At 53.0% G+C, this 12,174-nt stretch overlaps 1 protein-coding gene across 1 annotated transcript in view; it reads left to right on the plus strand.

The window, feature by feature from the left end:
• Positions 1–11,910, plus strand: part of LOC133340851 (disintegrin and metalloproteinase domain-containing protein 17-like) — a 28,291-nt gene extending 16,381 nt beyond the window's left edge. Inside the window, exons 11-13 of the mRNA XM_061549287.1 lie at positions 492–580; positions 2,674–2,733; positions 6,379–11,910. Coding sequence (XP_061405271.1) covers positions 492–580; positions 2,674–2,733; positions 6,379–6,816 — 587 coding nt within the window. The 3' untranslated portion in view covers positions 6,817–11,910. The remainder of the gene's footprint in view (positions 1–491; positions 581–2,673; positions 2,734–6,378) is intronic.
• Positions 11,911–12,174: the final 264 nt, after the last annotated feature.

The following is a 12,174-nucleotide window of genomic DNA, read 5'->3' on the forward strand; positions in this document are numbered from 1 at the left end:
GTGTGTGCGTGTGTGTGTGCGTGTGTGTGTGTGCGTGCGTGTGTGTGCGTGCGTGTGTGTGCGTGTGTGCGTGCGTGCGTGTATGTGCGTGCGTGCGTGTATGTGCGTGCGTGTGTGTGTGTGTGCGCGCGCGCGTGTGCGTGCGTGTGTGTTTGCACGTGCGTGTGTGTGCGCGTGCGTGTGGGGAGCGGTGGTGTAGCGGTTAGCGCTACGCTGCGCTATGAACCCGGTGACCCGGGTTCGATTCCGGCTCACGGCCAACACCAGTGACGATTATCTGAACCGGTCCCGAGCTTCCTCTAGGTCGACTCAGCCTCAAATGAGTACCTGGTGCGGTGTGTAAACATCGCCACTAGGGAGACAAAGGCAGCCGGGCGTGGTGCTGTCCACCCACCCCCTCGTGTGCCGTGCCGGCCTTCGTAGGGGCTCACGAAAAGCACTTGCCCCTACAGTCTGTTAAGGCTACACGGGGGATCTTTGTCGTTGTGTAGGCAAGTTCCTGGCGGACAACATCGTGGGCTCCGTGCTCGTGTTCTCCCTGCTCTGCTGGGTTCCACTCAGCATCCTCGTGCACTGCGTGGTACGATGCTCACTCGCTCGCTCGCCCTCGCTCGCTCACCCTCGCTCGCTCACCCTCGCGTTCACACCGACTCTCACGCTCGCCCTCAGTCACTCGCCCTTACACACTCGCTCATACGCAATCACTCGTGCCTTCGTGAGCATGTGTTCCTATGCTCACAGATGTGTGTGTGCGTGCGTGGGTGCGTGTGTGTGTGGGTGCGTGTGTGGGTGCGTGCGTGTGTGTGTGTGTGCGTGTGTGTGTGGGTGTGTGTGTGTGTGGGTGCGTGTGTGTGTGGGTGCGTGTGTGTGTGTGTGTGCGTGCGTGCGAGCTAAGAACACTTGCTCCAATAGACCTTTGTCTTTGTTTGGGCAGAGGTAGTGCAAAGGTGGTGAGCACGCGTTGTGCTCCGAACCCGGCGACCTGAGTTCGATTCCTGCTCACGACCAACACCAGTAACGTTTGTCCGCACCGGTCCTGAACCTTTCATAGGTTGACTCAGCCTTAAACGAGTACCTAGTGCAATGCGTAAAGATCGCCACTGGGGAGACAAAGGCGGCCGGGTGTGGTGCTGGCCACCCACTCACCCCCTCGGTGTGCCGTTTCGGCCTTCATAGGTGGTGCTCGCTAACAGCACTTGCCCCTACAGTCTGTTGAGGCTACACGGGGGATATTTGTGTGAATTTTGATTATTTAGATTAATTTTGCTGCTATAGATTTCCACGATGTGGCCAGGTCACATATGAAAAACAAGTAAACCCGTAAAAACAAAGTTTTTCACTCTAAATCCTTTATATGCGTGGCGGCTAGAGTTCTCTCGTCCTCTGGCTTGAGATGGCTGAAATCTATGGGTCAGATGATTGTCTGCCAGTATTAAGCAATTGGTAATTAAATATTTAATTTGTTTTCCCTAAACAGTGTAAAATTTTTGAAAAAAAATTTCACGAAAATTAATTGTCACACACAACGAGTCTGTGTGGAAAATGTCAGCTCGATTGGATCACGGGAAGTGGGTTAAAAAACGACCGAAAGATTTGCACGGTCCTAAGCAAGCAAGCACGCAAGCACGCGAACTTAATATAAAGGATTTAATAAGATAATCGCTCAGTGGGGCTTTACGTAGTAAGATCAAAAATAGTTTAGTTTAATAAAAATGTTAATTTTTTAAAGTGACTTGATTACCTTTCTTATACTTTGCACTCCGTAAAAAAATAACTTTACACTTACAATTTTCGTGACTGCAGGAATTCAGCTTCCTGGTTTTTTCGGTAAATTCACGTAGATATAAATAAAAAAAAATCTAAATTAAAATAAAAAAATTCCGTGACGTTTCGATCGCAACGCAAGCGGCCTTTTTCTCTCCACCTGAAGAAGGCCGCGATCGAAACGTTGTGGCTTCTTTGTTTTTAATTTTAGATTTTTTAGTTTTCTACCTTTAACGAAAGAACCAAGAATATATTAACTTTCCAGCTGATCCGATTCCAACCACAGTGATAGCGATTGTCTAAACCGGTCCTGGGGCCTCAAATGAGTACCTGGTGCGATGCGTGAACTTTGCCACTGGGGAGACAAAGGCGGTGGGGCGTGGTGCTCGCCCATCCCGCCCCCTCGCGCGCCGTGCCCGTTTTCATCGTCGCCACTCGATAACAGCACTGGGCCCAAGAGTTTATTAAGGCGACACGGGGGATCTTTTTATGTGTGCGCCTGTGCGTGTGTGCGTGTGTGCGTGCGTGTGTGCGTGTGTGTGTGCGTCTGTGTGTGTGCATGTGTGCGTATGGGGAGCGGTAGTGTAGTGGTTAGCGCGCTGCGCTACGAACCTGGCGACCCGGGTTCGATTCCCGCTCACGGCAAACACCAGTGACGATTATCTGAACCGGTCCTGGGCCTCCCCTAGGTCGACTCAGCCTCAAATGAGTACCTGGTGCGGCGTGTAAACATCGCCACTGGGGAGACAAAGGCGGTCGGGCGTGGTGCTGGCCACCCACCCCCTCGTGTACCGTTCCGGCCTTCATAGGTGCTCGCTAACAGCACTTGCCCCTACAGTCTGTTAAGGCTATATGGGGGATCTTTGTCTTTGTGTGCGTGTGTGTGTGTGCTTGTGTGCACCCATCCAGGACAAGAAACTCGACCGCCAATTTGAGGAAAGCAAGGTCATGCACTTCCTGCCGGCGAGCGTGAGTCACCCGCAGCTTTCATCGCGTGCGGCGGCCAGAAGCATCGCAATGCCCAGACAACCTCCACATCTGTCTCACCAGTGGGGTCCACAATGTCCACATCTCTCACCAGTGGGTCCACAATGTCCACGTCTCTCTCACCAGTGGGGTCCACAATGTCCACGTCTCTCACCAGTGGGTCCACAATGTCCACGTCTCTCTCATCAGTGGGGTCCACAATGTCCACATCTCTCTCACCAGTGGGGTCCACAATGTCCACGTCTCTCTCACCAGTGGGGTCCACAATGTCCACGTCTCTCTCACCAGTGGGGTCCACAATGTCCACGTCTCTCTCACCAGTGGGTCCACAATGTCCACGTCTCTCTCACCAGTGGGTCCACAATGTCCACATCTCTCTCACCAGTGGGGTCCACAATGTCCACGTCTCTCTCACCAGTGGGGTCCACAATGTCCACGTCTCTCTCACCAGTGGGGTCCACAATGTCCACGTCTCTCTCACCAGTGGGTCCACAATGTCCACGTCTCTCTCACCAGTGGGTCCACAATGTCCACATCTCTCTCACCAGTGGGGTCCACAATGTCCACATCTCTCTCACCAGTGGGGTCCACAATGTCCACGTCTCTCTCACCAGTGGGGTCCACAATGTCCACGTCTCTCTCATCAGTGGGCTCCACAATGTCCACGTCTCTCTCACCAGTGGGGTCCACAATGTCCACGTCTCTCTCACCAGTGGGATCCACAATGTCCACATCTCTCACCAGTGGGTCCACAATGTCCACGTCTCTCTCACCAGTGGGGTCCACAATGTCCACGTCTCTCTCACCAGTGGGGTCCACAATGTCCACGTCTCTCTCATCAGTGGGGTCCACAATGTCCACATCTCTCTCACCAGTGGGTCCACAATGTCCACGTCTCTCTCACCAGTGGGGTCCACAATGTCCACGTCTCTCTCACCAGTGGGTCCACAATGTCCACATCTCTCTCACCAGTGGGTCCACAATGTCCACGTCTCTCTCACCAGTGGGGTCCACAATGTCCACGTCTCTCATCAGTGGGGTCCACAATGTCCAAGTTTCTCTCATCAGTGGGGTCCACAATGTCCACGTCTCTCACCAGTGGGGTCCACAATGTCCACGTCTCTCTCACCAGTGGGGTCCACAATGTCCACGTCTCTCATCAGTGGGGTCCACAATGTCCACGTCTCTCTCACCAGTGGGGTCCACAATGTCCACGTCTCTCTCACCAGTGGGGTCCACAATGTCCACGTCTCTCATCAGTGGGGTCCACAATGTCCAAGTTTCTCTCACCAGTGGGGTCCACAATGTCCACGTCTCTCTCACCAGTGGGGTCCACAATGTCCACGTCTCTCACCAGTGGGTCCACAATGTCCACGTCTCTCTCAACAGTGGGTCCACAATGTCCACGTCTCTCTCACCAGTGGGTCCACAATGTCCACGTCTCTCACCAGTGGGGTCCACAATGTCCACGTCTCTCTCATCAGTGGGGTCCACAATGTCCAAGTTTCTCTCACCAGTGGGGTCCACAATGTCCACGTCTCTCACCAGTGGGGTCCACAATGTCCACGTCTCTCTCACCAGTGGGGTCCACAATGTCCACGTCTCTCACCAGTGGGGTCCACAATGTCCACGTCTCTCTCACCAGTGGGGTCCACAATGTCCACGTCTTTCTCACCAGTGGGGGGTCCACAATGTCCACGTCTCTCACCAGTGGGGTCCACAATGTCCACGTCTGGCCACAAATGGTAGCTCAAGGAAGTGGCTTATCGCGTGGCGATTTACAGCAGCCAAACACTCTAAACGCGCGGCGATGTTGATTCTAAATGTGAAAGAGAAAAACCGGAGGAATCGGAGGTAAAAATCCACACGATCGCAGGGGGAGAGAGAGAGAACAGGCGTCAGGGTCGGTATCGAACCCGCGACCTCCTGCATACCACGTTGAACTTCTTTCGCACCATACGTCGGCAGCCGTGCTAATCGGACGTGCGGGGAAAGGACAACAAACTAAACATGAGAAGCAGTTTTCAAGACGCCACTTTTTAATCTAGATTTCAAAGTGCAAAATTCCAGTGGATTCCTAATATCAGAAGGAAGAGCGTTCCAGACGGCCGCAGAAACGCATCCGAAAGCACGTGACGCGGTCGCCATCTTGATTCGATGGCTCGCAGCAAAAAGCTGCTACTGCTGCTGCTGCTGATACTGCTGCTGCTGCCGATACTGCTGCTGCTACTGCTGCTACTGCTGCGGCTGCTGCTGCTGCTGCTGCCGCTGCTGCTGCTGCTGCCGCTGCTGCTGCCGGTGCCGCTGCTGCTACTGCTGCTGCTACTGCTGCTGGTGCTGCGGCTGCTGCTGCTGCTGCTGCTGCTGCTGTTGCTGCGGCTGCTGCTGCTGTTGCTGCTGCTGCCGCTGCTGCTGCTGTTGCTGCTGCTACTGCTACTGCTACTGCTGCTGCTGCTGCTGCTGCTGCCGCTGCTGCTGCTGCCGCTGCTACTGCTGCTACTGCTACTGGTGCTGCGGCTGCTGCCGCTGCCGCTGCCGCTGCTACTGCTGCTGCTGCTACTGCTGCTGCTGCTGCAGCTGCTGCTGCTGCTGCCGCTGCTGCTGCTGCTATTGCTGCTGCCGCCGCTGCTGCTGCTGCGGCTGCTGCTGCTGCGGCTGCTGCTGCTGCTGCAGCTGCTGCTGCTGCTGCCGCTGTTGCTGCTGCCACTGTTGCTGCTGCTGCTGCTGCTGCCGCTGTTGCTGCTGCTGCCGCTGTTGCTGCTGCTGCTGCTGCTGCGAGGATGAACGGAGTTTGTCGTGATGATGGTTTACGCTCCTTGACGAGATCGGTGAGGTACATCGTGGTTTGTAGCTGGCGAGAGAGTTCACAGCTCGCCACCGTGCGTGCCCATGCCTGTGTGTGTGCGTGTGTGTGCGTGTGTGTGCGTGTGTGTGCGCGTGTGTGTGCGTGTGCGCCTGTGTGCGTGCGTGTGTGCGTGCGCGTGTGCGCCTGTGTGCGTGCATGTGTGCGTGCGTGTGTGCGTGTGTGTGTCTGTGCGCGTGTGCGCGTGCGCGTGTGTGTGTGTGCGTACGTGTGTGCGTGTGTGTGCATGTGTGTGCGAGTGTGTGTATGCGTGTGTGTGTGCGTGTCTGTGTGCGTGAGTGTGTGCGTGTGTGTATGCGTGTGTGTGTGCATGTGTGTGCGAGTGTGTGTGCGTGTGTGTATGCATGTGTGTGCGAGTGTGTGTGCATGTGTGTGCGTGTGTGTGCGTGTGCGAGTGTGTGTGCGTGTGTATGTGTGTGCGATGTGTGCGTGTGTTGTGTGTATGCGTGCGTGTGTGCGTGTCTGTGTGCGTGAGTCCCCGTGATCAAGGGGTGGAGCAGCAGTGCAGTGATTATTACAGCCCCAGCGACCCGCGTTTCATTCCCGCTCACGGCCAACACCCAGTGACGATTATCAGAACCGGTCCTGGGCCTCCCCTAGGTCGACTCAGCCTCAAATGAGTACCTGGTGCGGCGTGTAAAAACATCGCCACGGGGAGGGGGGTGGGAGAGACAAAGGCGGCCGGGCATGCTGCTGGCCACCCCCCCCCCCCCCCCCTCGTGTGCCAGCTCACCAACGACACTTTTGTCTCCCGGGACCTCCAGACTGCCGAGCTGAACAGCAGCGACTCGGCACCGTTCCGCGTCGTCCGGCGAAACTGCATCCTCCAGACTCCGCAGAGCCGCACTCCAGGGCCCCCCTACTACGGCTACGGGGGGGGGGGCACTGCCCACCACCACCATCTCCACGGCTACGCGGGCCCCCCACCACCGCAGCAGCAGCTGCAGCAGCCCTCCGCGGAGATGCAGACCATCCCCGAGGACCCCGGGGCGGAGGGCTCGCAGGGGTCGGAGGGGACCCGCGCCCGCTCCTACGAGGACCTCACGGACGGTGCGGATCCCCGCGCGGGGTCACACGCGGGGTCACACGTGGGGTCACACGCGAGGTCACACGGGGGGTCACACGGGGGGTCACATGGGGGGTCACACGGGGGGGTCATGGTGGGAAGGTGTGATAGCAGCGACCGGGAGACGAAATGCTGAGTGGGGGTGAGGAGCGTCCTTCTGGTCGACTCACTGACTCACTACCAGCAGTACTCACTCACTAGCTGCAGTACTCACTCACTACCAGCAGTACTCACTCACTACCAGCAGTACTCACTCACTCACTAGCTGCAGTACTCACTGACTCACTAGCTGCAGTACTCACTCACTACCAGCAGTACTCACTCACTACCAACAGTACTCACTCACTAGCTGCAGTACTCACTCACTACCAGCAGTACTCACTCACTACCAGCAGTACTCACTCACTCACTAGCTGCAGTACTCACTGACTCACTAGCTGCAGTACTCACTCACTAGCTGCAGTACTCACTCACTAGCTGCAGTACTCACTCACTACCAGCAGTACTCACTCACTAGCTGCAGTACTCACTACCAGCAGTACTCACTCACTAGCTGCAGTACTCACTCACTACCAGCAGTACTCACTCACTACCAGCAGATCTCACTCACTCACTACCAGCAGTACTCACTACCAGCAGTACTCACTCACTACCAGCAGTACTCACTCACTAGCTGCAGTACTCACTCACTAGCTGCAGTACTCACTCACTACCAGCAGTACTCACTCACTACCAGCAGTACTCACTCACTACCAGCAGTACTCACTCACTAGCTGCAGTACTCACTCACTACCAGCAGTACTCACTCACTACCAGCAGTACTCACTCACTAGCTGCAGTACTCACTCACTACCAGCAGTACTCACTCACTCACTGCAGTACTCACTCACTAGCTGCAGTACTCACTCACTAGCAGCAGTACTCACTCACTACCAGCAGTATTCACTCACTACCAGCAGTACTCACTCACTAGCAGCAGTACTCACTCACTAGCTGCAGTACTCACTCACTACCAGCAGTACTCACTCACTAGCTGCAGTACTCACTCACTACCAGCAGATCTCACTCACTCACTGCAGTACTCACTCACTACCAGCAGTACTCACTCACTACCAGCAGTACTCACTGACTACCAGCAGTACTCACTCACTACCAGCAGTACTCACTCACTCACTAGCTGCAGTACTCACTGACTCACTAGCTGCAGTACTCACTCACTACCAGCAGTACTCACTCACTAGCTGCAGTACTCACTCACTAGCTGCAGTACTCACTCACTACCAGCAGTACTCACTCACTAGCTGCAGTACTCACTACCAGCAGTACTCACTCACTAGCTGCAGTACTCACTCACTACCAGCAGTACTCACTCACTACCAGCAGATCTCACTCACTCACTACCAGCAGTACTCACTCACTACCAGCAGTACTCACTCACTACCAGCAGTACTCACTCACTACCTGCAGTACTCACTCACTACCAGCAGTACTCACTCACTAGCAGCAGTACTCACTCACTACCAGCAGTACTCACTCACTACCAGCAGTACTCACTCACTAGCTGCAGTACTCACTCACTACCAGCAGTACTCACTCACTAGCAGCAGTACTCACTCACTACCAGCAGTACTCACTCACTACCAGCAGTACTCACTAGCTGCAGATCTCACTCACTACCAGCAGTACTCACTCACTACCAGCAGTACTCACTCACTACCAGCAGTACTCACTCACTAGCTGCAGTACTGCAGAGTGATGAGTTCCGGTGTGAGTGAGTCTGCAGAGAGAGTGTTTTGAGTGATGAGTTCTGCAGAGAGAGAGAGTGTTTGAGTGATGAGTTATGGTGTGAGTGAGTCTGGAGAGAGAGTATTTTGAGTCGTGAGTTCTGCAGAGAGAGTGTTTGAGTGATGAGTTCCGGTGTGAGTGAGTCTGCAGAGAGAGTGTTTTGAGTGATGAGTTCTGCAGAGAGAGAGAGAGTGTTTGAGTGATGAGTTCTGGTGTGAGTGAGTCTGCAGAGAGAGTGTTTTGAGTGATGAGTTCTGCAGAGAGAGTGTTTGAGTGATGCGTTCTGGTGTGAGTGAGTCTGCAGAGAGAGTGTTTTGAGTGATGAGTTCTGCAGAGAGAGAGAGTGTTTGAGTGATGAGTTCTGGTGTGAGTGAGTCTGGAGAGAGAGTATTTTGAGTCGTGAGTTCTGCAGAGAGAGTGTTTGAGTGATGAGTTCCGGTGTGAGTGAGTCTGCAGAGAGAGTGTTTTGAGTGATGAGTTCTGCAGAGAGAGAGAGAGTGTTTGAGTGATGAGTTCTGGTGTGAGTGAGTCTGCAGAGAGAGTGTTTTGAGTGATGAGTTCTGCAGAGAGAGTGTTTGAGTGATGCGTTCTGGTGTGAGTGAGTCTGCAGAGAGAGTGTTTTGAGTGATGAGTTCTGCAGAGAGAGAGAGTGTTTGAGTGATGAGTTCTAGTGTGAGTGAGTCTGGAGAGAGAGTATTTTGAGTCGTGAGTTCTGCAGAGAGAGTGTTTGAGTGATGAGTGCTGGTGTGAGTCTAGAGAAAGAGTGTTTTAGTGATGAGTTCTGCAGAGAGAGAGTGTTTGAGTGATGCGTTCTGGTGTGAGTGAGTCTGCAGAGAGAGAGTGTTTTGAGTCGTGAGTTCTGCAGAGAGAGAGAGTGTTTGAGTGATGAGTTCTGGTGTGAGTGAGTCTGGAGAGAGAGTGTTTTGAGTGATGAGTTCTGCAGAGAGAGAGAGTGTTTGAGTGACGAGTTCTGGTGTGAGTGAGTCTGCAGAGAGAGTGTTTGAGTGATGAGTTCTGGTGTGAGTGAGTCTGCAGAGAGAGTGTTTTGAGTCGTGAGTTCTGCAGAGAGAGTGTTTGAGTGATGAGTTCTGGTGTGAGTGAGTCTGGAGAGAGATTGTTTTGAGTGATGAGTTCTGCATAGAGAGAGAGTGTTTGAGTGACGAGTTCTGGTGTGAGTGAGTCTGCAGAGAGAGTGTTTGAGTGATGAGTTCTGGTGTGAGTCTGCAGAGAGAGTGTTTTGAGTCGTGAGTTCTGCAGAGAGAGAGAGAGTGTTTGAGTGACGAGTTCTGGTGTGAGTGAGTCTGCAGAGAGACTGAGAGAGTGTTTGAGTGACGAGTTCTGGTGTGAGTGAGTCTTGCAGAGAGAGTGTTTGAGTGATGAGTTCTGGTGTGAGTGAGTCTGCAGAGAGAGTGTTTTGAGTCGTGAGTTCTGCAGAGAGAGAGAGAGAGAGTGTTTGAGTGACGAGTTCTGGTGTGAGTGAGTCTGCAGAGAGACTGAGAGAGTGTTTGAGTGACGAGTTCTGGTGTGAGTGAGTCTTGCAGAGAGAGTGTTTGAGTGATGAGTTCTGGTGTGAGTGAGTCTGCAGAGAGAGTGTTTTGAGTCGTGAGTTCTGCAGAGTGAGAGAGTGTTTGAGTGATGAGATCTGGTGTGAGAGAGTCTGCAGAGAGAGTGTTTGAGTGATGAGTTCTGGTGTGAGTGAGTCTTGCAGAGAGAGTGTTTGAGTGACGAGTTCTGGTGTGAGTTCGTCTGCAGAGAGAGTGTTTGAGTGATGAGTTCTGGTGTAAGTGAGCCTGCAGAGAGAGTGTTTGAGTGACGAGTTCTGGTGTGAGTGAGTCTGCAGAGAGAGTGAGAGAGTGTTTGAGTGAGGAGTTCTGGTGTGAGAGAGTCTGCAGAGAGAGTGAGAGAATGTTTGAGTGATGAGTTCTGGTGTGAGTGAGTCTGCAGAGAGAGTGAGAGAGTGTTTGAGTGATGAGTTCTGGTGTGAGTGAGTCTGCAGAGAGAGTGTTTGAGTGATGAGTTCTGGTGTGAGTGAGTCTGCAGAGAGAGTGTTTTGAGTCGTGAGTTCTGCAGAGTGAGAGAGTGTTTGAGTGATGAGATCTGGTGTGAGAGAGTCTGCAGAGAGAGTGTTTGAGTGATGAGTTCTGGTGTGAGTGAGTCTTGCAGAGAGAGTGTTTGAGTGATGAGTTCTGGTGTGAGTTCGTCTGCAGAGAGAGTGTTTGAGTGATGAGTTATGGTGTAAGTGAGCCTGCAGAGAGAGTGTTTGAGTGACGAGTTCTGGTGTGAGTGAGTCTGCAGAGAGAGTGAGAGAGTGTTTGAGTGAGGAGTTCTGGTGTGAGAGAGTCTGCAGAGAGAGTGAGAGAATGTTTTGAGTGATGAGTTCTGGTGTGAGTGAGTCTGCAGAGAGAGTGAGAGAGTGTTTGAGTGATGAGTTCTGGTGTGAGTGAGTCTGCAGAGAGAGTGTTTGAGTGATGAGTTCTGGTGTGAGTGAGTCTTGCAGAGAGAGTGTTTGAGTCGTGAGTTCTGCAGAGAGAGAGAGAGTGTTTGAGTGACGAGTTCTGGTGTGAGTGAGTCTAGAGAGAGAGTGTTTGAGTGACGAGTTCTGGTGTGAGTGAGTCTAGAGAGAGAGTGTTTGAGTGATGAGTTCTGGTGTAAGTGAGTCTGCAGAGAGAGTGTTTGAGTGATGAGTTCTGGTGTGAGTGCGTCTGCAGAGAGAGTGTTTGAGTGATTAGTTCTGGTGTAAGTGAGTCTGCAGAGAGAGTGAGAGAGTGTTTGAGTGATGAGTTCTGGTGTGAGTGAGTCTGCAGAGAGAGTGAGAGAGTGTTTGAGTGATGAGTTCTGGTGTGAGTGAGTCTGCAGAGAGAGTGAGAGAGTGTTTGAGTGATGAGTTCTGGTGTGAGTGAGTCTGCAGAGAGAGTGTTTGAGTGATGAGTTCTGGTGTGAGTGAGTCTTGCAGAGAGAGTGTTTGAGTCGTGAGTTCTGCAGAGAGAGAGAGTGTTTGAGTGATGAGTTCTGGTGTGAGTGAGTCTGCAGAGAGAGTGTTTGAGTGATGAGTTCTGGTGTGAGTGCGTCTGCAGAGAGAGTGTTTGAGTGATGAGTTCTGGTGTAAGTGAGTCTGCAGAGAGAGTGTTTGAGTGATGAGTTCTGGTGTGAGTGCGTCTGCAGAGAGAGTGTTTGAGTGATGAGTTCTGGTGTGAGTGCGTCTGCAGAGAGAGTGTTTGAGTGATGAGTTCTGGTGTGAGTCTGCAGAGAGAGTGTTTGAGTGAGGAGTTCTGGAGAGAGAGTGTTTTTTTAAGTGATGAGTTCTCGACAATGCTGAATGACGATACGATGTTACATTATCTTTGGACCAAAAAGGTGCATTCTGCCGTTTGCCTCTTTATAAAAGCTACTACTACTGTACCGTCCCCCCCTCCTCATTCCTGAGAATAAACTCATCCACTCTCGACTCCGTGCTTGTGAGCGCCTGTGTCGCACAAACATAACAACACGAGGGGCCGTCCATAAATGACGAGCGAGGTGAGTGGTTGAGTGAGCGGGGTGAGTGGTTGAGTGAGCGGGGTGAGTGGTTGAGTGAGCGAGGTTGTGAGTGGTTGAGTGAGCGGGGTGAGTGGTTGAGTGAGCGGGGTGAGTGGTTGAGTGAGCGAGGCGAGTGGTTGAGTGAGCGAGGTGAGTGGTTGAGTGAGCGGGGTGAGTGGTTGAGTGAGCGAGG

Source organism: Lethenteron reissneri, chromosome 10, assembly GCF_015708825.2.
Source record: "Lethenteron reissneri isolate LAM-NWPU_2019-01 chromosome 10, ASM1570882v1, whole genome shotgun sequence".
NCBI classification, from domain to species: Eukaryota; Metazoa; Chordata; class Hyperoartia; order Petromyzontiformes; family Petromyzontidae; genus Lethenteron; species Lethenteron reissneri.